This window comes from Phyllostomus discolor, chromosome 1 (genome assembly GCF_004126475.2).
Source record: "Phyllostomus discolor isolate MPI-MPIP mPhyDis1 chromosome 1, mPhyDis1.pri.v3, whole genome shotgun sequence".
In the NCBI taxonomy this organism is placed as follows: Eukaryota; Metazoa; Chordata; class Mammalia; order Chiroptera; family Phyllostomidae; genus Phyllostomus; species Phyllostomus discolor.
This window is the reverse complement of record NC_040903.2, coordinates 90,575,167-90,600,173: the sequence shown is the minus strand read 5'-3', so window position 1 is coordinate 90,600,173 and position 25,007 is coordinate 90,575,167. Positions and strand designations below refer to the sequence as shown.

The window sequence follows — 25,007 nt, the reverse complement described above, 5'->3', positions numbered from 1 at the left end:
GTACTGGCTCTAATATTTTTAAATATATATGAATAATAGTTCATTAATTAATTTTATTAATGAAGATTTTTAGGGCAATATTTTTCCGTATTTTTTATTGTAACCCAGAGTGAGAAATATATTTTATAATATGATCTGTGTATATGTGTATGCATGTTGTGTAAATCAACAAACATTTCACAGTAGCACTTATCCCTACTCCTTGTATGATATAATCTGTTTTATTTTACTTATTTTAAAAATACTAGTCATAGCACATACTAATAGGCCACCAACAGCAGCTTGAAAAACACTGACTTAGGTTCCTATTTTAAAAAATACATGTGTGTAATTGATTCTTCAGTTGCTGGTGCATAGTTTCATTATGAGATGGTGATCATGAAAGCAGTTTGTAAATTTTGTGCTACAGTTTGAATGGGAATCACTTACTGACCTTATTAGCACACTGCCTGTCATATAACAAATAATCCATATAGACTGAATTCTAATAGATCTGTAAATTTGTTATTTAGAATTCTTCAGTTTATTTAGCAAATTTCCTTTTTATGTTGAAAATATTGTTTTGAGAAATCTGGCCCAGACCCTCCAAAATACAAAATACCCGTGTGTGAAATAGTGAAACTTATTATGTCATTGGGAAAATAATTATGCCTCATAACTACATCTTCCCTCTGTTCACTTGTTTTTCCTTTCCAGGAATGTCTGAATCTGAACAGGCGCTTAAAGGTACCTCTCAAATTAAATTACTCTCATCTGAAGATATAGAAGGGATGCGGCTTGTATGTAGGGTAAGCATTTTTTCCCTCATGGTTGTAGGACACGTTTAAGCAGTTGTTAGACATGAAGTCAGTGACTTGCTGATTTACAAAGGGCAGGTGTGTTATGTTGTAAGGCTATGACTAGCCATACTTACTGGGTTGGCCAAAAATTGGTTTAGTTTTTTTCCATGAAATAAGACACATTTTTCATTTTTACCATTAACTTTATTGATTTGGATATTTTGAGTATGTTGGCTATCTTCTGCTATTGGCTTCTAGTGGATAGAGGCCAGGTGTGCTGCTAAATATATTCCAATGCTTAAGACAGCCCCACAGCAAAGAATTGTTTGGCCCAAATGTCAGTACTACCAAAAAACTTCACAAAACACTTTGAATGTGTTCAATCAGTCACAGCACCTTCTCCATACACTCAACATATCTTGTTTTGCATTTCAGTTGCATTTTTACCTTTCTTGAAATAATAAAGCATAACACACTGAAAATACTGCATATTTTCTTCTGTCTTCAATATTAAAATGGCTGTACAAAAATACACCAATTTTGATAAGTTTTTAAAAATGTACACTGATATGACAGCTGTCACAATGCAATCTAACAAAATTGTCTCAAATGAAGTTAAAACAACTAAGCACTACTAGAGCTATCATACAGGAAAAACTAAATGAACTTTTTGGCCAGCCCAATACTTAAAAAACTTTTGTTAGTATATAATTCTGTGCAGCAGTTGTTTTATACTTAAGTATCCTATTTGAAAATGAATATGGCAGAAAATATATATTTAGTTGAGAATTTATTTTTGTTACCCTTTGTATTTTTTTTTAAGAACCAGGTTTTTATGATATTTTGTCATTTATTTCACAGGTTATTTTAATGAAGGGCAGAGTTTAAGGTTTATATGAAGTTAAGCTAAAACTCTTGTTGTGAATACTTGTACAGTATGGTATTAGTGGCTAAGTGAAGTCACATGTCCACATTTTTCTAAGGAAAAAATTGAAAAATTGATAGTGATTATTTAGAAATGATCCTTAAAGTTTTTATTCAGTGTTTTAAAGTGATTTGATACTTTCTATGATAATCTGTAGACATTTATATTTCTATCACTATGTACTGTGATTCTTTGAGGAAAATCATTCATGTATTCTTTTATTTCCCTTCTTTTTCCCCATTATGAGAAATATATGACAGGACTGAACCTCTACCAGTTGATCATTGTTTAGACTACATATGTACATTTTTACATAGAAATCAATCAAATTTATTGAGCTCTTTACTAGTTAGTCTACTTTTAGTTATATATTTACACATGTTTATTGATGAGCATTGGAAATACAACTGGTTTCTATAATGGAGATTCAGGGTTGTAATATTCAAAGTGAGATGCACTTTATGAATCTCTCACAAAATCTGTTACAGTGCAGAAGGTACAAATTTCCACTTTTATTTCGTTCCTCTTTTACTGGACTAAGTATTAAGGGTTTCTCTTTTACAGCTTGCTAGAGAAGTACTGGATATTGCCGCTGGGATGATTAAACCAGGTGTAACTACTGAAGAAATAGATCATGCTGTACACTTAGTAAGGATTTTACTTTTATGCTTTGAAATTTTTTCACATTATTAAATGTTTTAGAGTTGTAAAAGTTAAATAAACAAGTTCTGAATGTCTAAGTTAACTTGGCTAAGTTAATTTAAAAGCAAATTTTTACTTTGTTTTAAATATAAAAAATATTCAACAGCCATTATTCACATCTTTCAGTGCCTGTGAAATGCTTTGTTTCTGAAACCTCAGATTTTCTAATATTTTACTTTAGCTTTTATAAATGATTAGTTTTATTAGTACTTGAAATAAGTCATGCCACTGCATACATCAGATATTCTAAAATAAAAAGAATACAAGTTCTGAAACTGGATTAGTGTAAAAAAAAAAGTTCCCTTCCAAATCCATAGTAATAAGGCAATAAATACACCAGATACAGGGTGGGGCAAAAGTAGGTTTACAGTTGTGTTTGCATAAAACAGTTCATTCTTTTATTAATACTTATTGATTATTGTATTGTTTTCCATATGAACAACTGTAAACCTACTTTTTTGCTACACTGAGTAAATATGATATAGGGACATATGTTCTTAAAGTATATTTTATTGATTATGCTATTACAGTTGTACCATTTTTTTCTTGCATTTATCCACTTCCACCCAGCACCCCGCCTCCCACCAGCATTCCACCCTACTTTGTTCATGTGCATGGGTCGTACATATAAGTTCTTTGGCTTCTACACACTGTTCTTAACCTCCCCCTGTCTATTTTCTATCTACCATCTATGCTACTTATTCCCTGTACCTTTTCCCCCATCCTCCTTCCTCCCCGTGGCTGCTGATAACCCTCCATGTGATCTCCATTTTTGTGATTCTGTTCCTGTTCTAGTTGTTTGCTTAGTTTGTTTTTGGTTTTTAGGTTCAGTTGTTGATAGTTGTGAGTTTATTGTCATTTTACTGTTCATAGTTCTGATTTTCTTTTTCTTGGATAAGTCCCTTTAACATTTCTTATAACAAGGACTTGGCAATGATGAACCCCTTTAACTTTACCTTATCTTGGAAGTACTTTATCTGCCCTTCCATTCTAAATGATAGCTTTGCTGGATATAGTAATTATGGATGTAGTTCCTTGCTTTTCATGACTTGGAATACTTCTTCCCAGTCCCTTGCTTGCAAGGTTTCTTTTGAGAAATCAGCGGATCGTGTTATAGGAACTCCTTTGTAGGTAACTCTCTCCTTTTCTCTTGCTGCTTTTGATTCTCTCCTTATCCTTAATCTTAGGTAATTTAATTAGGATGTGTCCTTGGATCCAGTTTCTTTGGGACTCTGAGCTTCTTGGACTTCCTGGAAGTCTATTTCCTTTGCCACATTGGGGAAGTTTTCCTTCATTATTTTTTCAAATAAGTTTTCAATTTCCTGTTCTTGTTCTTTGCCTCCTGGCACCCCTATAATTCAGACGTTGGAATATTTAAAGTTGCCCTGGAGGTTCCTAAGCCTTTCCTCATTTTTTTTGAATTCTGGTTTCTTCATTCTATTCCGGTTGACTGTTTATTTTTTCCTTCTACTACAAACCATTGATTTGAGTCCTGGTTTCCTTCCCTTCCCTGTTGGTTCCCTGTATATTTTCCTTTATTTCACTTTGCATAGCCTTCATTTCGTCCTCTATTTTTCATCTCTATTCAATCATTTCTGTGAGCATCCTGATTACCAATGTTTTGAACTCTGTATCTGATAGGTTGGCTATCTCCTCATTGCTTAGTTCTTTTTCTGGAGTTTTGATCTGTTCTTTTTTGGGCCATATTTCTTTGTCTCAGCATGCCTGTTATGTAGTAAGGGGCAGAGCTTTAGGTGTTGGCCAGGGTGGGGCAATCCACTTCACTGTGTTGTGGCACTGTCTGTGGAGGAGGGAGTCAGGGAGGGAACAGTGCCACTTGCTCAGCTCTTGCTCCACTTTTAGTCACATTCCCTACTATCCACAAGCAAATTAGGCCCTTCTGGTTTTGATTTTGCAGGTGGGTGGGTTTGTGCACGTTCTAGGACCCAGAGGGTCTCTCCAACAAACTCTCCTGTGAGGCTGGGAGTTTTTCCCACTGTGCCAACCTCTACAGGTTTTTACAGCCAGAGGCTTTGAGGGTTTATATCCCTGCACTGGAACCCTGGGTTGCTCAGTCATCACACTCCCCAGTTGTTCCTCCCAGTTTATCTGCACACAAATGTGGGACCACCTGGTTCACCAGGGGCTGCCTTGCTGTGAGTCCTCTCCTCCCCAACTACCAGTCTGGATGAATGTTTCTTCTTTAACTCCTAGGTTGTCAGACTTCCATACAGTTCAATTTTCTGGCAGTTCTAGTTGTTTTTGTTTTTAAATTTGTTGTTCTTTTGGTTGTGCAAGGAAGCAAAGCGTATCTACGTATGCCTCCATCTTGGCTGGAAGTTGGGTTTGTTTGTTTGTTTTTGTAAGATTGCCTGTCCTTCAAGGAGAGACCTTTATAGTAGCTGAGTGCATACATTATATGAATAATTGTTCACAAAAGAGCAATAACTAGCTAATAAGTCTGATGGAAAGTTAATTAAACGTGCTGTGAATATTAAACATGCAAATCATAGATTTTCTAAATTAGCCCTGGCTGTGGCTCAGTGGATTGAGCACTGTCCTGAGAACTGAAGTGTCACTGTTTCGATTCCCAGTCAGGGTACAGCGAAGGTGTAGGCCAGGCCCCAGTACAGGGTGCATGATAGGCAACCACACGTTGATACCTCTCTCTTTCTTCCTCCCTTCCCCTCTCTCTAAAAATAAAAAAATAAAAAAAATATATATATATATTAAGTATATTTAAAAAAATAAAAAGTAACGATCTATTAAATTAGTAATTGTTTTTAAAAATGTTTATATCCTCTGTCTATATGGGGATGATGAAATGTGGTGGTATTATAATTATAACCACCCTTTTAAAGGAAATTTGGCAATGTGTCTTGAGCATGAGTATGTTTTTAAAGACTCTATATTCAGAATGTCATAACCCATGATGTTTTGGTTATTGTTCCATATGTTATAAAACATGTAGTATGCAGGAATAGCACTTTGAGCATTTCCTTTTGGCCAGGTGCTCTTTTAGTAGCTCATTTAATATCCTAACAGCTTCATGAGGTAGTTACTACTAGCATCTCCATTTTGTAGGTAAGGAAGCTGAGACAGAGAGAGGTTAAGTTGCCTAAGGCTGGTACACAGGTAGTGATGGAGTTGGCATTGTTAGGGCAGTCTGCTATAAGAAATATAGGAGTAAATTGTTAAGCAAGGGAGAAGTGTTATTTATGTGGTTATTGGCAAGGAGTGATGATTTTTGCAATTAAGAAACTTAATTTAAATTGCCAAAATATTGTATATTCCACAAATTGTGTTATATGAAACTATTTAACAATTATTAATATGAATACTAAATGGCAGTATGGCAAAATATTACATGTGCTATGACTGGCACTTTATAAAAAATATCTTATAATAAAATAGGACTTGTTATAGAAAACCAGACCATTGTCTTAGAGGTTTCTTTGTTGTTCCACATGGATGTAGTGAAGTACTTTTCCATATCTTAATTATATTAGTATTCTTTTTTTGGCTTTAAGGATATTGGACTGTTTTTATATAAGAAATTATAATTACATTAAAAGTGCATGTTAATATTTACTTTCTCTTTTTTATTTAAAATAATATATTTTCCTTAAGTAGTTAATTCTAAACTAGAATTTTCATATTTATATATATAATATGTAAATTTGCTTTTCCTTTGCTATTATCAGTAAACTGGTTTGCCTACAGCCTGTCTGACTGGCACAAACCCTGGTACCTACTGTGTAAGATAAAAATATGGCCATTTCTAAAATAAAATAATTAAGCAAATTCTTCATTAATAGCACCTGCACTGCAAAATTTTCAGTTTTCAAATCTTAAAATCTGGTTAATTGCACAAGATTAATTTTTTTATACATCCCAAATTATTTTCTCTGTATTTTAATTTATTATAGGCATGCATTGCAAGAAATTGCTATCCTTCTCCCTTGAATTACTATAATTTCCCAAAGTCTTGTTGTACTTCAGTGAATGAAGTGATCTGTCATGGGATTCCAGACAGACGGCCCTTGCAAGAAGGTGATATTGTTAACGGTAAGAAATATGTCCAGGAGCAAAAAAAACAGTAAGGTGTAGAGAGTTTGGTAATGACTTGATTTTCTTCACTTCCTGTCTTTAACATCCTTTTTCATATTAAAAATTTTAAATCTTAAATTTGTGGAATCCTTTTTATGGTTTAAGATACTTCTAATATGATGCATTTGTTATAGCATGTATTTCTTTAATTCACATTATCTCATGTAATTGATAAATATGTCAGTGAAATGTGGGAGTAATGTTGATTCAAGTGGGATTTTCCACCTTTTTCTTTTAGTCCACTGATTATTTTGAATGAGTTCAGGGCAGGCTTTTTTGAAGAGAAAGAGAAATCTTTAGTGATATATGAAGATCTTAAGGAAAAAAAGCTAAAAATACTCCAGAAGTACCTTTCTTCATGTAAGAAGTTAAGCTTTCTTGGAAAGCTGCAAATGCAGAGGAAGAAGCTGCCCAGATATTTTCCTCTGTGATTTAAAAAAAAAATGATGAAAAAGGCTTCCCTTGATGGTATTGAGTTGGCCAAAAAGTCCATTTCGTTTTTTCCATAAGATAAAAGACACACTTTTTTTTTTAAGCAATAACTTTATTGATTACATATTTTGAGTATGTCGGCTATCTCCCACATGGTGTAATGTTGATTGTTCTCAATTAATGTCTCAATTTGATCCCTATCAACTTCAACTGGTCTACCCAACCGTGGAGCATCGTCCAGTGAGAAATCTCCTGCAGAAGCTTCGCAAAGCACTTTTGACATGTTTGATCAGTCACAGCACCTTCTCCATACACTGCACAAATCTTTTTTTTTGTTTCAGTTGCGATTTTAACCTTTCTTGAAATAATAAAGCATAATAATGCCAAAAATACTGTGTATTTTTCCATCTTCAGTATTAAAATAGATACACAAAAGTTCATCAATTTTGATGTTTTTTTTAATGTATGCTGATATGACAGCTGTCACAATGCAGTCTAACAAAATTGTTTCTAATGAAGTTGAAGACAAGTGCTACTACAGCTATCTCACAGAAAAAGCCAAACGAACTTTTTGCCCCACCCAGTATTTTTAATGTTGATGATCTTGGTCTTTTTAGTAATCTGGCATCTTCAAGGACCTACATATCGAACGAGGAGGTGTGAACCCAAGTGTTAAAGGCTGCACAGAATGCACTTACAGTGATGCTGGCTGTGAATGACAGTGGAAACACTTTTTATTTGGATTGTTACTGCTTTAGTTAGAGTATCTGTTTATGAACTTCCATAGGTTTTGAGGGATTTGCCCAACCGTGTTTTCCATATAAATCCTGTTATTTATGACATGCATAATATGTGAGGTTTTTTAGGGATGTGTGTATTATGCTAGAGCCAGCCCACCTGTACTTTGACATTGTAGGTTGATTGAGAATTCATGGTTTAAAAATGTGCTGTCTAGTGTACATTTAATGTATTATCCTGTGGCAGTAATCTGTATTCTTAAATATGGGGACACAGAAGGATGAATACTTACAAATAAGTGAAAGGCAAATGAGTTTTTGAAAAATAAGTAAAGAATAGTGGACGATTTCCTGGGAGGAAGGAAAAAAAACGGTTGCAGATAATAAAGCATTATTTTCTGTTTAATGTCAAATGTTGCACTTTTCCATTTAATGTCACTAATTCAGGTTTGCATTTTTCTTCTGCCATAAATGATCTGATTACTACTTTATAAGAGTATAATATAAAAGCCCACCATCTGGCTTTGCACTGCATGACCATGTCTGTGTCCTTCACAGTGAGCTTAGTTGCATTGTAGATAAAGGTGCCTATTGCATAGTAACTATATATCCATTGGGATCTAATTTGAGAATGCAGAAGTTATCTTTTTCATAAAGCTGCTTGATGCTGTCATGTTGGAGAAATGACTTCAATTTTGAAATAAAAACAAATGTGGTCTTTATATTTGCACATTCTTTTGCAGTGGACATCACTCTTTACCGCAATGGTTATCATGGAGACCTGAATGAGACGTTTTTTGTTGGAGACGTAGATGAGGGAGCACGGAAGCTGGTTCAGACTACATATGAGTGCCTGATGCAAGCCATCGACGCAGGTCTGCCAAGCTGGGTGCCCAGTGGAACTGCTGTGTGTTGATGGGTCTTTAATGACTCATTACTGACTGCACTGGGCATTCCTCTCCCTGCCAGGCTTTGCCTCCTGCTCACCTGAGTGAGCTTTGGGTTCTCATAGTAATTGTGGAAGGAAGATTCAGGATCTCTCGATGAGGATGAACTGAATAATTACTTTGTCTCATGTGATCTATCTTTCTTTGGCTGATAGATGAGGAGGAATGTATGGATAGTTCTTGAGTGTAAACTTTTTCCTACTTTTTTATTCTTTCATAAATATTATGTTCTCATAAAAACTAAAACACAATGCTAGATTATGAGGGAAAAATGAATGGGTCTCCTTTATGCTTGCCTCTTTTCTTTCCTTTTTATATCTCTTTTCTCTAGAATTACAAAACTCTCAACAGGTTTTTTCCTCCTTTGCATTAACACACACACACATACATATATACTTCTGTGTATATGTTTAGTGAGGATAAATGGAACCATGATATTGGTAGTATTCTGTAATTGGGTACTTTTTAGCTAATAATGCTTAGGGATCTTTCTAAATTAGCATATATGTACATGCATTCTCTTATTTTTATTTTTAAGATTTTATTTTTATTTTTAGAGAAAGGGGAAGGGAAGGAGAAGTGTGGGAGAGAAATATCAGTCGGTTTCTTCTCACACACCCCTGTCCAGAGACCTGGCCCACACACAACCCAGGCATGTGCCCTGACCTGGAATCAAACTGGTGACCTTTTGGTTCCCAGGATGATGCCCAACCCACTGAGGCACACTAGTCAGGGTGCATTCTTTTTAAAAATGTTTTTTTTTTTTTTTAATCTTCACCTGAGGATATGTTTATTGATTAGAAAGAAAGAGAGAGAAGCATCAGTTGGTTGCTTCCTGTATGTGCCCTGGCTGGAGGTCGAACCCACATCCTTTGGTGTGTGGGACAATGTTCCAACCAAGTGAGCCACCTGGCCAAGGCTACTGCATTCTTTTAATGGCTGTCTATTCCATAAAATAAAAATTTCTACAACTATTCTGCTATTGGATTTTTATGTTTTCTAGATGTCTTACTACTATAATGAATAGTATCTTTGGGTAGAGATGTATTTCTGTAGGATTTTTCTCAGTCTGTCTTTGTCCATACAAACAGTTCATCCACATTTTTTGTTTATGACTTAGCTTGTGAGGAGAGAGAAGGAAAGTCTTGTTGCAAATATTAACAGTCTATTACCAAATGGTATAGTTTGAGGCCAAACAACTTCCAGTTGAAATCCACAGCATCTCAGCTTTATTGTTCAGTGTTTTGTCCGCATCCCTCCACAACCACTCCACCACCAAAAAAAAAAAAAAAAAAAACCATGATCTGTCATCAACAAAGTATTGGATAGGACAAGATTCTTGGTTTAAACATATAGTTATCTATAGTAACAGATCCATTGTCTTTATTGTCTTTAGTTCATTTAACACGCGTGGCAGATAATGAAATTTTTATTAATTTAATGAAGTTGGAGGAATGACAAATGAAAGCATGTGATATTTATGTGTGAGATTTTTTATGTATTCACTGTTATTAAAATAACTGCTTTAATATTCCTGGTGGTATTGTGAGGTGAGAACTTCAGTGTTTAGTTTCTCATTTGTGGAAACTTTAGTTTTAAATAATTGTTAGGGTTTGTGCCAGATAATGTGTTCAAAGTTTATATCTTTTTTGCTTCTCTCTGAGTTGATTGAAATAACCAGACAGTTGAAATATTTTACAGAGACATAGGGAAGAAACTTAACCAAGAAACTACCAGAAACCAAAGTCATTATAACATAGCCAGAAAAGAACAAAAATTGCTTAATCTCTGGAAGGCACTAAATACTTTTGTATGTATCATTGATGCCCAATTTTCACTCATTTGGCTGCTCACCAAGGTACAGAGCATTGGAGAGCTTGACCAGGTGTTGAAATTAACCTTCAGGAATGGGGTGTCTCAGCCTACACATTAATGGCATTTTGAATTTGATAATTCTTTGTTTTAGGGTCCTGAACACTGTAGGTTCCCTAGTAGCATCCTTGGTCTGTACCTGCCATATGCCATTTGCACCACCACTCCTAGTTGTGGCAGCCAAAAATATCTCCAGATACTACTACGCACCCTTGGAACCAGAACTGTCTCTACTTCGAGAGTTAGGGAGAAATCTCCCCTTTCATTGTCCCTCGTTATTGATGAATAGGGATGTTCTTCATACTGTGTGCAACATGGGTTAAAATTTTGCCTTTCTTCCCATTTTCTGGGGCTGGTAGGAAGGCTTGAATTGGAATGCAAGAAAATTCTTACGAAAGTCAGCATAGTTCCTTGAAATCATTAACCTTTCTCCCCCTCAAAAGTCACCTTGGGACATCTGGTTAAGAGCAAGTAAATGTTAATTAAAATGAATTCTTGAGCTATTTGCCCAGAAATTTGATTGGCTGGAGAAGATAATGGTGTACCTGAATCTTAGGTTGGAAATGAGGTTCAGGTAGGGGACTAGGGAGTTGGAGGACCCCCAGAACCATGGCTGCATTTCCCAGGGGTCTCAGTGCTAGGAGAGCTGTAACAGCAACGAGAACCACTTCTTTTGTTGTGGTTTTTATTGAAACAGAAGTAAGTCATAAAAATTAAATGAAGTAGGAAATGTGTGCTAGTGAGAAGTACCTTTCTGTACCCTACCCCTAGAGGCAGCTATGAGTAATTTGAGAACCACTTTTATGGGGAGAAAGAAGTCCCAAGAAGGTAATTCTTTTGAGGAGTTGATAAGAAGAGACTGAAACTCAGGACAAGTCAAGTTGCTTTATGAACATTCCTTTTTCTCCTGATGCTCTTTCCTCTCTTAATCTCTTCTGCTCACTTCACTGGACCTTAGGGAAGGAGAGGAAGAGAAGTGTTTTTTCCATTCTCTCGGGGGTTTTTTTTGTTTGTTTTTTGTTTTTTCCAGAAAACAAAAAATGCCTTCCCACATTTACTATATGCAGGTGGTCCTTTTACACATCAAAGGAGGAAGCTGAGGTGCTACTGGTCTGAATTGCAGCTTTGCCATGTACTGCCAGAATATCCTCTTAATGCCTGGGTTTCCCATCTGAAGGTTTCAGCACATACGCCTCTAAAGCATTCAGAAGGGTTCCTGGCACATGGATAAGTAATTATATTGTACTTGTTAGTTATTGTTACTGTTTCATAAGTCTTCTCTTCCTTTTTAGTGAAACCTGGTGTTCGATACAGAGAATTGGGAAACATTATTCAGAAACATGCCCAAGCAAATGGCTTTTCAGTTGTTCGAAGCTACTGTGGGCATGGAATCCACAAACTTTTTCATACGGCCCCCAATGTACCCCACTATGCCAGTAAGTACTGTCCAAACATCTGGTATTTGCTAACAAATGTTTAGCAAACTTTTAGCAAATATTAAACATTCAGCAAATGTTTTCAAGTATTGAACAGGGCCTGTATATTTGCTCTGACACAGTAGGTGTTCCTGTGTTTGTGTTGTTCCTGTAACAGTTCAAAGCATGTGTGTTTGTTTGGTCACTGTAGGGCTGGGGCAGTTATTTTGTGACTTAGGCTCTGTCATTTTTAACCTGTAGCTTTCAAGATCACTTTGGGAGTTGCCCTCCTAATCTATAGATACTGGGGAGGAAGGGGAGAAGCATGGAGGGATCTTTGGAGGTTTTAATGATTCAGCCTGGAATCGGGATAATCACATTTACTTTTCATTCGCGGGAATTTAGTCACATGGCTATACTAACTGCAAGGGAGGTTAGGAATGTCAGCTGAGTACTCTGGAAAAAAAGTAAACTAATTCTGGTGAATAGCCAACAGTCTCTGCTGCATACCTATTCTGTTTCCTTAAGTGAAATTGGTTCATCTTGGTTTGACTTGAGTTTTTAGTGTATGTCAGATACGTATTATTTGTTGGTATAAATAAAGCACAATACACAGAGTGCCTTTCCTCAAGTTGAATGCTGTGTCATAGAGTAACAAAGGAAGTGTAGGACAATTAGTGTCTTCCAGAAGCCTTTTTTCTTGGAGCTGTAACACATGCAAGAATAAGTCGTTATTTAGTGCTAGAAATGAAAGCTGATCACAGTAAGTGACCTGAGAAAGAATTTAACAATTATATTTGTGAGCCACTGCTATATAGACACTTTCATATATATCCTTGTATTTCAGTTTTCTTGTCTGTACAGTAGTAGGGAATAGCTGGTACCTACCCTAGAACTGTCAATTAGGATTAAGTCAGATATTTTAACATGGAAAGTACTTAATAATAACTTAAAGAATGGTGATGATGATAATATATATTATCAGCGATTTTCAACTGGTGTGCTTCAAGAATTTTTAAAACATGCAGTACCTGACTACTTAGTCAGGGGCACTGACCTCTTTTCCCCTAGATTGTCATATAAAAAAAAATGTCAACAGTCAATACAATAGCTCTCTGGTGTGAATGCCCTGTCGTGAACCATAAATGTATAGGTCATACAACTGAGTTGCATCTTACTGATTATGTTGTGTGATAAGGTTTTGCCTGATTGGTTAATTCTTAGAATCAGGAACCCTTACACACAAGTATGGACACCCAATTTTTTAAAAATTCTCTTTGGAGCAAAAAGGGTAGGTAATTCCTATTTTTTTTTCTGTAAATGGATCAAAATTATACCTATTTTTTGTGAAATCAGCAAAGAAAGTATTTGGTGTGCGACAGTTTTAGTAATGAGTTTATGTGTGCCATGAGATGAAAAAGGTTGAGCATTTCTGCCTTATCTGATTTGATCATCGCAACTCTATGCCTAATTTTTTAGCCCTGTTTTAAAAAGCATATTCTGTGCTTAGAGAAGTAATTTATTTACTCACTTCACACAAACTAGTAAATACATGCCAGAGCTAGGATTTGTACCTCGCTTCTGTCTGGCTTTCTAGGGTCAGTCTTCTCCTGTACTTTGTGCTGCCTAGTGAAGACTGAAGCATTTGGTGCTGGGTCCTTTGGGAGAAGTAAAGAATGGCCGAGATTTGGTTTGGCGGAGAAGATGAGCAAGAGCATTCCCAGTGGAGGGGAAGCATGTTGAGACTGAACAGAGACAATATAAGCTTGGCTCAGTATTCTGTGTGTTAACAACTAGGAATAGACACTGCCAGCTTGAGGATATTTGACTTTATTTGTAGGGGTTTTCAGAAACATTTTTGGGCAGAGGAATGGCAAGGTGAAGATGCTGTTTTGGACAGACAGATTTGGCAGTGGTATCTAGAATGTATTGGCGATGGGGACCGGTGTCACTAGTCAGCCCATGCATGGTGCAGCGAGTTGCTCGAGTTCTAGACATTGATAGTTTTGTAGAGGAAGGGAAATGAGTGAGAAGTGACTTAATGGGAGGAGCTGAAGAAGTTGTTTAGGGTGCAGCATTTGATGTAGATCAATAAGCATTTATTAGCAGACCTTGTAATTTTTTTGTTTTTGTTTTTTATTAAAGCTGTGGATTGTGCTTGAAACAAGGCTAGTAACAGAAAATTAGTTGACTTCATTCCTTCCTGGTAAACCTTATAAATCAGCTGATGTGCATTCCATTAGACAGAATGGAAGTAGATATTCTGATTATAGTAGCATTCCTTGCCTGTGTCAATAAAAAGTGGGGTGGGGGGTGGTGGGTGAAAAAAGTGCCCTTACTTGCAGAAGTGACAGGCTCAGGTTTAGGTATGGATTATATAAAGAGAGACCAAAAAAGATAGAATTTGTGAGAGAAGGGGATGTGTCAGAGACATTGGGGTCAGCAAAATAGGGTGCCACTGATGTACAAGAGATACCACTTGTTGTTTTTTTAAAACCCTTCAATTAGAATTTTTTTTTTTAAATTCTAAAAAATGAAGCCAAGGGTGAGTTAGGTTTGCTTCATTTCAAACATTTGATATGTTTATATAAAGTCACGTGGTTCACATAAATCAGAATATGTTTTCACTTAGGGAGTGTTAGAGGAAACTTCTGGGAGACTCTTTGTGGAGCAGAGGCCTTTTGAAGTGTAAATGATCTCTGCATTGGTTTGTGACTCCATATTCCTAATCAGCTGGGGGAGGAACCAGGAAATTGTTGTGTAACTTCCTCAACCCCATTCAGTGTCACAGAAGTCCCTATTAGATGAGAGTTTGTTTGCTTCTTTAAGTTATTAATGGTTGGGAAGTAATAATGATAATGCCCTACATTTAGGATGCATATTATAATAATTTTGTGAGGTAGATGATAGAGCAGGTATAAATTTTTCAAGAAGTACTTAGCACAGTGTCTGCAATAGTGTAGTTACTCAGATAATGTGTGTTGGTTGAGTGAGATATGTTGAGAAACTGAAACCATAAGTCAAGGTGAGTGGGAGTTCTGACTTTCCTAGAGTAGTGAACCAGCGGCGGAAATAGGGTGGGTCTCAGGTTCTCTGTATCAGTGCTGTCCAATAGAATTGATGAGGTACATATGTAATTTAGAAATTTCCAGTGGTCATATTCAAAGAGGAAAAAGAAATAGGTGAAAGTAATAGTGTATTTTATTCAATCTATCACATTCAAAATACCATTTCAACATTTTATGAATGTAAAAGTTATTAATATATATTATATGCTTTTTTTGTGTTCAAAATTGGGATTAGCTTTACACTTATGGCGAGTCTCACTCTGACCGGTCACGTTTCAAGTGTTCATTAGCTGCACGCAGCCAGTGCTGCTTTAGCTGACAGCTCAGCTTTTTCCGTGACACCATACTGACACGCATGTTTTCTTTTTGATAGACTCAAGGGAATACTACCAATTAGGTGTATGTTGTAATTGATTGCATGACATTAGAAGAGAAAGTTGATAAGATTAGAAATAAAATGTCAAAATTATGTTTGCTCCTCTAATTTTGGCAATACCTAAGGTAGTAGAAAGTAGCATAATAGCTATTTACAAAGAAGGATGTGGGTGAGGCTAGACCACACCAGAAGTATGGTGTTTAGTAAATTCAGCCACAGTGGACATGTGTCATTGATTACCAAACTCACCATCATGAAGACCAGCGACCAGACCAAAAAACCCTGAAAGCCATGCTTTGCCATCTGCTGGTCAGGACAAGCAAATGCAGGCATTCATTTATTGGGGCTGCTACCTGTCTTTTTTGTTTGTTTGTTTGTTTCACTTTTTAATTTTTAATTTTTTTACCAAGTGAAAACAATGGTGTTTTCTGATTGTCATTTTAATATACTTTTAATTTATTTAATATATTTTATTGATTATGCTATTAGTGTTGTGCTGTTTTTTTCTCCTCTTTCTTCCCCACCACCCTGTACCCCCCCCCCCCCATCATTCCCCCACCTTAGTGTTCATGTCCATGGGTCATACATGTAAGTTCTCTGGCTTCTCCATTTCCTGTACTTATGCATAACCTCCCCCTCTGTTTTGTATCTACCGTTTATGCTTCTCATTCCCTGTACCTTTCCCCTATTCTTCCCCCTCCCCCTCCCCACTGATATCCCTCCATGTGACCTCTGTGTCTGTGAATTTCCTCTTGTTCTAGTTGCTTGCTTAGTTCATTTTTGTTTATGTTTTTGCTTTTTAGGGTTAGGTTGTTGATGGTTGAGAGTTTGTTGCTTTTTTACTGTTTGTATTTTTGATCTTCTTTATCTTAGATAAGTCTCCCTAACATTTCATATAGTGAGTGCTTGGTGATGATGAACTTTAATTTCACCTTATCTGGGAAGCACTTTACCTGCCCTTCCATTCTAAATGATAACTTTGCTGGACAGTCATCTTGGATGTAGGTCCTTGCCTTTCATGAGTTCAAATACTTCTTTCCATCCCCTTTTTGCCTACAAGGTTTCTTTTGAGAAATCATCTGACAGTCTTATGGGAACTCCTTTGTAGGTAACTGTCTCCTTTTCTCTTGCTGCTTTTAAGATTCTTTCCTTATCTTTAATCTTGGGTAATGTCATTATGATATGCCTTGGTGTGTGCTTCCTTGGGTCCAACTTGTTTGGGACTCTCTGAGCTTCCTGGACTCCCTGGAAGTCTATTTCCTTTGCCAGATTGGGGAAGTTCTCCTTCATTATTCAAATAAGTTTTCAATTTCTTGCTCTTCCTCTTCTCCATCTGGCACCCCTATGAGTTGGGTGCTGAAATGTTTAAAGTTGTCCCAGAGGTTCCTGAATCTCTCCTCATGTTTTTGAATTCTCGTTTCTTCACTCTGTCCCAGTTGAATGCTTATTTCTTCCTTCTACTCTAAACTGCTGATTTGAGTCCTGATTTTCTTCTCTTCGCTGTTGGTTTCCTTTATTTCATTTTTCATAGCCTTCACTTTTTCCTCTATTTTGTGGCCATACTCAACCATTTCTGCAAGCATCCTGATTACCAGTGTTTTGAGCTCTGCATTTGAGAGATTGGCTATCTCTTAGTCACTTAGTTGTATTTTTTCTGGAGCTTTGATCTGTTCTTTCATTTGGACCATATTTCTTTGTCCTGGCGTGCCTGTTACATAGTAAGGGGTGGAGCCTTAGTTATTTGCCAGGGAGGGGCAACCTACGGAGGGGCAGCCCACATGGTTGCATTGTGGTGCTGTATTTGGGGGAGGGGTCTGAGAGGGAACAGTGCTGCTTGTTCAGCTCTCAGCTGGCTTTCAGTCACTTCCCCTGCTACCCACAAGCAAATTGCGCCCTTCTGGTGCTGATTCCCCGGTGGGTCGGTTTGTGTCCGTTCTAGTACCCTGTGGGTCTCTCTAACGAACTCTCCTGTGAGACTGGGAGTTTCTCCTGCTGCCTCAAGCCCTACAGATTTTTTTAGTCAGAAGTTTTGAGGCTTTATTTCCCCATACCAGAACCCTGGGTTGCGCAGTCTGTCTTGGTCCCCAGTTGTTCCTCCTGGTTTAGCCTCACACAAATGTGGGACCGTCTGGTCCTCCAGCCAACACCTTGCTGCGAGTCCTTTCCTCCCTAGCTGCCCACCTCTGCCCCTCCTACCAGTCTGGATGAATGTTTCTTTTTTAACTCCTTTGTTGTCGGACTTCCATACAGTTCAATTTTCTGGCAGTTCTGGTTATTTTTTGTTTTTAAATTTGTTGTTGTCGCCCTGGCTGGTGTAGCTCAGTGGATTGAGAACAGGCTGCAAACCAAAGCATTGCAGGTTCGATTCCCAGTCAGGGCACACGCCCGGGTTGCAGGCCACAGCCCCCAGCAACTGCACATTGATGTTTCTTTCTCCCTCTCCCTCTCCCTCCCTCCCTCCCTTCCTCCCTCCCTCCCTCTCTCTCTCTCTCTCTCTCTCTCTCTCTCTCCTCCCTTCCCTCTCTAAAAATAAATAAATAAAATCTTAAATAAGTAAATAAATTTGTTGTCCTTCTTTTGGTTGTGAGAGGAGTCAAAGTGTATCTATCTATGCCTCCATCTTTGCTGGAAGTCCCTTAATTGTTTTTTTTTTTTTTAATTAGAAATTTAAATAGGTTATTCCCTTTTGTCTGAGATTATCTCAAAAGGCCCATCCCTATTTTTAAATTTTGGCCTTTTGTTGGGGGGCAGGTGGCAGATCTGGACACTTTAACTCATAGTTGTATTTCTCATGATGGTCCTGAAAAATACCGTTATTAGTGAACTTGGACAAAAAGCTAAAACAGTGTATGGAGGGAAGAAGTGGAATTTCTGATTTCAAATAAAAAGGAGTAGTCATGTCAACATTAAAAATAGATAGGTTAGTGTTCAGAGACTTTGTTCCCCTTTAAAGTTATGAGAAAGAGTACAACCTAAAAAACTTTGAGAAATCAGGCAGTTGTTTCTGTGGGCTGTGGCCAACTCCTGCTGCGCATCCACACACACCCTTAAACAGCTCCACCTGAGGGGGTGAGTAATGGGACTTCGGTTCTACGATTGCAATTTAATCCTACTACAACATAAATTTGTGGAATTTTCCTTTTATACAAGCGATAATCACATCAAAAATTCAGACTACGGATATCTGTGTATTTTCCTAGAGAAAACAAGCAGAATGAACTACACCTAGGACAGTATCTGTTCCAAAGTAGGTGTTTATCATTTGTTGAACGATCTACTTTATAAAAAGGTGAATCAGGAGAGGAGAAGGTAATTAAGAATCACTGAGGGGAATATAGTTGTATATTCTTTCCAGTGAGTTTTTCAGAACTACACTATGTTTTGAGATTGTTTTTTATTTCTTTAATTTCAGAAAATAAAGCAGTTGGAGTGATGAAGGCGGGCCATGTATTTACAATTGAGCCAATGATTTGTGAAGGTGAGAACAAAGGATGCTGTGTGTTCTTTAATTGAATTTGTATTTATTTTTGGTTACTAATGCACAAAATAGTATTCTCCTCTATTTGCTTTTTGCTTCACTTCCACTCACTGTCCTGTCACAAACTGGATTTAGCGCCATGTGGAGAGCTAATCATTGTAAGGGTTGACCAGGAAGCAAGTACTGCTCTCTGCTGCTGTCAGTAGATGCCATAGTACTTAAATCCTGGTCCCTTTTCATAAAGATCCTGGCAACGGGTGCATTGTCATAATTAATTTTTAATTTTTTAAATTGATTGACATGAGAGAAGGAAAGAAATATCAGTTTGTTGTTCCACTTATCTGTGCACTCATGGATTGCTCCTTGTCTACACCCTGACCAGGGATCAAATTGGCACCCTTAGCATATCAGGAGGACACACTAACCAACTGAGCTACCCAGCCAGGACCTGCATTGTAATCATTAGACACCACCATCAAGCCTGTGTAGAAGTTCTTGCTTGACATGTGGGATTGGTTGGGGGTGGAGAGGAGGAGAAAAGTAGACCCACTCACTTTTAGGCAAAGTCAAATGCTTTAGTTACCCACCAGTTAGGAGGTGGTGCCGTCCCCGTTTTACAAGAAACTGATTCTTTAAGAGGTTAAGAAACTTGCCTGTAGTCATTTAGCTAGTTACATGGCAGATCTTGTTGGACTCCAACGTCCTGAGCTGTGTTTTGCCTCTTCAGGGTCTGCACTCATGCCATCAGGTGGTGTCATGCAGCTATTGGGGAGAAAGCACAGTACATACACACTTAGCCCTGGCAGTTTTATGACCTCACTGTGGTTTTTCCTTGTGATGGGCATGTGGCACTGATGACAAACTCAGAGTCATGATTAGTGCTCCTCACTGAGGTGTCAGAGTGACAACTTGGGTCTGCTTCATGAAGCCTTCACCTTTCTTTCTGCCAGTTCTTTGTTGGGATTAGGGGATGTAGAGTGAGGCAGTAGTAGTAGGTAGTGTGTCCAGGGCTGTGTAGGAAAGGATATTCCTTTCTTTGGATCCTTCTAGTCTTTTTTTATAACTTAAACTTGGGAGAAACATCCTATTGCTTCTACCAGATTCTCTTTCTCAGAAGTGAGTCTCTGAATCCAGCCCACACTCATGTGGAGGAAGGGAACAATGGAGGTCATTTGAGAGGCTGCCTTTTTTTCTATAAAATGGAAATTACAATTTGTATCCTGCCAACTCCCCGGGGCTGCGGTAAGCATTAAGTGAGATAATCTATATTAATACTGGTTATAGTTTAGTCAGATGCCAGAGTTATACTGGGAAAGAGCTAAATTCATTCATTCATTTTATTTTCTTGTACGTTTGTGATGAGTGGTGCTAATATACTTTCTAAAATCAAACCCAAACCCAGTGCCTTTATTTTGGAATTATCATCTTGATTTGATATTTGGGAAGTATAAAACATGTCAAGTTAAAACACATCTGTGGTAAATTTAAGTATCATCAAAGGCTTTAGCTAAAACTTAGTTGAAGTATAAATAGAAATCTTAATAGTGAATTTTCTGATTGGTTTTCTGTGATATCTAGTGACATAGAATGCACAGATACACTTACCTAGAGCTTATTTAGAAAACTGAGGGATGGAATTAAGAAATTGTTTCTGTTTGTTTAAGGTGGATGGCAGGATGAAACCTGGCCAGATGGTTGGACCGCGGTGACGAGAGACGGGAAGCGGTCTGCTCAGTTCGAGCACACCCTGCTGGTCACGGACACTGGCTGTGAAATCCTGACCCGGCGGCTGGACAGCGAGCGGCCTCACTTCATGTCCCAGTTTTAATTTCTCCCAAGCCGGCACATCTCAGTAATACCTTCTGGCTATACTGTGCTTTTTATTGAGAGTACAGAATGGAAGAGGAAATTTTTTACTTGTTTTGTTTTGACTATAGATAAGAAAGTACTACCACATTTGACATGTATCCTCAAGAACTTGTCTTGAGTCTGGAAAAGCCAAGAAGAATAAAGGAAACATTTTTCAACTCCTTTCAGTGTTCCCCTGCCCGCCCTCCCCACATCGCTGCACCCTTGTTTTCTCATTTGTCCTTTGAGCACTTTTGCTTAAACCTGCTTCTAGTTGCTTTTATCACTGCCACAACTGGGCCATCAGGAGCCGCTGCTTTCCAGATAGATGAATGTGGAAGGTGAGAATCCTTGAAACTTTAGCAACATATGTTGCTTCAGATTTTTTTTACTATATAGGAAATATATATGTATACATTTTAAATTCATATATGTAATTACAGAACACTATATGACCTGGAGTTTATGTTGATTCTGCTCCAACAGGGTCATAAGCTGTCATAAATGGACACACAGTTTGCAGTGATTTAATTCTTAACTGGGAATCGGCCTCCCCCATGCTAATTATTTACCCATGTAGTTTTGTGGAAGGAAGCATTCAGAGTCTGTGTCAGTGAATGGATATGGCAAAATTCACTCTGGAAAAAGGTTATTAGGTTTTTTGAAATCTAGTTTATGGCAAAAATAGCCGTGCTCCAAGTGGTAGTGGCTGTTGCAGAGTATGAAGATTTTGTAATATATTGCTATTTCAGACCTCTATTTGGTCAAAATGGGGGGAACAAAGTTCCCTTTCTTCCACTGTCTATTTTATTTCAAGGGCACACCTTGGAGACATTCAGAGAAAGGTGGAGGTTGCACTGTGGAAGTTGATCGGGAAAGCCAGTTCTGAAATTTCTCCAGCATTGAGCACAGTAAGTCAGGTGAGATGTTAGATTCTAACATTTAGTAAACCTGGTTGTGATGAGAAAGAAAACTCTTCAAAGATTGGACTGTTGCCTTGCAGTAGGGATACAGCTGTCCTTGGAGTGCTGAAAACACACTTCACCTTTACATCGCTGGGAACCTCATTAGAAATGACCTCAGCTGCCCAGTATCTGTGTTCCTTTCAGTAGTTCAGTCCAAATGCGACTGTATCCTGTGAAGGCATATCAGATCAAAGTCATTGTCCTTAGAGTGTACTTGATTACTGGGATTCAGGTGACTGTATTGTAAGATAACTTGATACCACTGACATGTTATACTTGTACGAAAACATCTTTCCCAGAGTGCCTCAGACCTTACTGCTTTAAAAGAATTATGGTAATGTTTTCATTTTATTATTTTAATGTTTAGTCGAGTGACTGAATCTGGTATAGATTTTCCGGGATATATGTGTGAAGTTTTTTATCAAACTGTAATATTTGTGAATGGAATGCCTTGCAATATGAATATTAATATAATGTGTAAAGGGAGATTAAAAAGTTTGAGTGATTATCCTGCCATGTGGTCATTAACTTTGCTGTATTTGTTTGGCATTTCAGAGGAAATGGTGGGAATGGGGTAGCTGATTTCATAATCTAAAACTCATGACCATACTTTATCAAGTTTATTGGCCATATAAAAAATTCCAGTACTGTGTTTGGTTGAGCAGAGTCTACCAGCAGCATTTGAGATGCAACCATGTGGTTTGTTTTTGTTTTTGTTTTTTTAAGAGCTGTCAAGGCAGAGAATGCTGCAATTTAGGGGAGCATTTTATGTGCTGATAGTGGAATTAAGTGTGGGCTGATTTGTTGTCTATCATTCATTACACAAGAAACTCCAGGCCCTTGTTGGTGTAGCTCAGTGTATTGAGTGTCCGGCTGCAAACCAAAAGGTGACTGGTTTGATTCCCAGTCCAGGGCACATGGCTGGGTTGTGGGCCAGGTTCTCAGTTGGGGGTGCTCAAGAGACAGCTGATCAATGTACGTATAGCACTTCGACATCTCCCTTTTTTCTCACTTCTCTTCTCTCTGAAAAAATAAATAAAATCTTTTTTAAAAAGAAGCACCAGGAGAAAAGTCTTGGTGGGATAGTTTTTTTGTTGTTGTTATTAAAACACCTTACTGGTGATGATGCTTTTCTCGGTTTGGGAGATTTAAAACAATATGGGCTCTATTCTAATTGTCTATATATATATATAACTATAGATGTTTATTAGATTTAGATAAGAAAACATCTAGTTTCATCATTCTGCCAACTTCTCAAAATGAGCCAATGTGTTAACTTTTTATTTATTATTGTATTAACTTTTAAAATATTCTTTTTCCTGCCAGTCCTCCATGCCCCTTTCAAAGGGAAACATTTTAGGCTTTTAATTCATTTTATATGTTTTCACAATAAAATGGATTAAGGTTTGTTAGAGCTCATTTACCAGCACCTTTATACCACTTGCCATCCACTTGTATAAGTTAATAGGAAGAGGAGATTTAGGAATTTGTTTACTACCTTAATTTGATTCCTTAATTTGGTCTATAATCACTTCTGGTTTTTCATTGTATTTGGTTAGAATTGAGAGCAGGATGCTCTACTTTGCTAATGCCCGTACCCTCATGGTGTCACTAGCTTATTTTTTCTTCCAATTTTTTATTTTGAAAATTTTAAGTTTACAGAAAAGTTGAAAGTATATTACCATGAAATAATCATATATTCTTTTCTTGTATTCATCAATTGTTCTTTTGCCATCATCTCTCTCTGTAAGCACACTTTTCACTTGAAAGAAGTAGCATCATACTTACCCATTGTTACTACAACATGTCTTTCTTAAAACATAAGGATGTGTCCTACATAATTATAATACAGTTATCACACCCAAGGAATTCAACATAGATACCGTATTGTCTAATACAGGGATTTTTCAACCTTTTTCATCTCATGGCACACATAAACTAATTACTAAAATTCTGCAGAATTCCAAAAAAATACATTTGTTGTTGATCTGATAAAAAAAAGTATGATTTTGTTTCATTTACACTGGACAGTTATTGTTGTGTTGGCTGTTGTCATTTCTTAAATTTGGCAATCTAAAGGAAAAGAAGACAATGCCCGTGACTAAATACTCAAGTATTGCATGTTTAAAAACACTGCTTAAAAATAACTGGTCTAATGTATGTATTACAATGCATTGTAACATCACTTGTTCTTTAAAAGCTTTTTCTTTTTCTTTTATTTTTTTTTAAATCCAGGATCCAAAGCTACAGCATTGAGTTGCCATGTATCTGTAGTCTCTTTCACTCTAGAGCAGTTCTTCCACTTTTTTTTATTTTATATGAAATTTACGTTTGAAAAAGCAAGCCAGTTAGCTCGTAGAATTCTGTTTTCTCTGATGGTATCTCACGAGTGCCTTCGGATTCAACATTTTGGCAGGAGACACCATAACAGCATGTGGGATGTCCCATTCATTGCTTCACATCTGATCAGGAGGCACATAATGTCATTGTCACATTATTGCCAATATAAGTTTATTACTTGATTTCTGTCAGATCTTTCATTTTAAGAAATAATCTGGGAGGAGATACTTGGAAACCATTTGGTTATCCTGTTCACTCAGTTGTTTTAGTGTTCATTGATTAATCCTTGCCAGAGTCCATTATTTTATTACATTGGTTGCTGCAAATTGGTACTTTCTAAATCTAGCTTTTCATCAACATTATTAGCTGGCAGTCTTTACAAAGAAGCATGTTTATTCCTCCCTCTACCTATCAATGTGGGTTCATCGATTGTTTTTAAACATTCTATTTAAATTACTGTAATTGTTTCAAATTTGATTAGCAAGAACACCTTTAAGCTTATTCATGGGTTATTTTGACCCGTGCCTATTGGTCTTTGAACACTTTCTTGCTTTTTGCTCTAGCAAGATATTCTACATTTATCATACACTTTGCCTGCCTCAGGCTGGTAATTGGCTATTTTCTTTAAGGAAAAACTTACTTTCTTTGGGGCGGGGGATGGTATTTGGAATTGAAGATCTGGGTGCTGCTAGGGTGTCATTGTTTCTGGGCCCTTTCAGGGAACAGAGCCAGAAAATGCATTGTTTACACATCATGAGATCCTTCAGGTACTTCCATTTCACATCCAACATTCATCTGCCTTCCTCACCCTTCCCTGTCTCCTCTCTGTGTCTTCCTTCTCTGATGGTGAGAGCTTTGGTTTTGAACAACATCAATATTTAAAGTTTGGTTGATTCTGTACGATGTAAAATTATTTCAGAATTACTACATGAAAATCACTACAATAAAGTTATTAAGTGCAAAACGTGTGACTTTTTATTTATTATTTTTAAAGATTTTATTTATTTTTAGAG

The 25,007-nt window shown here is 37.2% G+C and overlaps 1 protein-coding gene across 1 annotated transcript in view; it reads left to right on the top strand.

Moving 5' to 3' along the window:
- METAP1 (methionyl aminopeptidase 1) overlaps nucleotides 1–23,962 on the top strand; it is an 83,650-nt gene extending 59,688 nt beyond the window's left edge. Inside the window, exons 5-11 of the mRNA XM_028506149.2 lie at nucleotides 697–788; nucleotides 2,269–2,352; nucleotides 6,336–6,474; nucleotides 8,429–8,560; nucleotides 11,797–11,940; nucleotides 18,776–18,841; nucleotides 20,506–23,962. Of these exons, the coding sequence (XP_028361950.1) occupies nucleotides 697–788; nucleotides 2,269–2,352; nucleotides 6,336–6,474; nucleotides 8,429–8,560; nucleotides 11,797–11,940; nucleotides 18,776–18,841; nucleotides 20,506–20,669 (821 nt within the window). The 3' untranslated portion in view covers nucleotides 20,670–23,962. The remainder of the gene's footprint in view (nucleotides 1–696; nucleotides 789–2,268; nucleotides 2,353–6,335; nucleotides 6,475–8,428; nucleotides 8,561–11,796; nucleotides 11,941–18,775; nucleotides 18,842–20,505) is intronic.
- Nucleotides 23,963–25,007: the final 1,045 nt, after the last annotated feature.